This window comes from Perkinsus marinus (genome assembly GCF_000006405.1).
Source record: "Perkinsus marinus ATCC 50983 genomic scaffold scf_1104296936934, whole genome shotgun sequence".
Lineage (NCBI taxonomy): Eukaryota > Perkinsozoa > Perkinsida > Perkinsidae > Perkinsus > Perkinsus marinus.
Genome location: NW_003213992.1, coordinates 2870 through 3259, shown reverse-complemented (window position 1 = coordinate 3259; position 390 = coordinate 2870). Strand labels below are relative to the sequence as shown.

The 390-nt window shown below is 41.8% G+C and overlaps 1 protein-coding gene across 1 annotated transcript in view; it reads right to left on the bottom strand.

Moving 5' to 3' along the window:
• Positions 1–108, bottom strand: part of Pmar_PMAR002749 (hypothetical protein) — a gene marked incomplete at both ends in the record, with an annotated part of 1617 nt that extends 1509 nt beyond the window's left edge. The window contains one exon of the mRNA XM_002783627.1: positions 82–108. Within this exon, the coding sequence (XP_002783673.1) occupies positions 82–108 (27 nt within the window). The remainder of the gene's footprint in view (positions 1–81) is intronic.
• Between the last annotated feature and the right edge of the window lie 282 nt (positions 109–390).

Genomic DNA, 390 nt, shown 5'->3' with positions numbered 1-390 from the left:
TCAGTAACGATGTATCACACTATGTCGATGAAAGCGTTTGTGTAGCATATTATCGTCCGTATATCACTGCCCATATATTACCACCTCCTCATACATCATTCTCCACATTGCAAACACAATCAGTATGAACTGAACAACACCAATAAAGTTATAGCACTTGAGCCATGTATCGAACGCAGGCCATCCACAACATTCCACGGTGGAGCGTTGGAGTCTCCAGCATGAGATAGATGCTCTAGGTAAATGAAGCATGTGCAACCAAAGACACCAGTTGAATACAAAAATATGAAATTCATTACACCGGAGCGTGAGTTCGCATATATCATGGACCATATAATGCCCATGCATTACTGTACCACTAATAGGCGAAGATCTCAGAACCCGATTCAT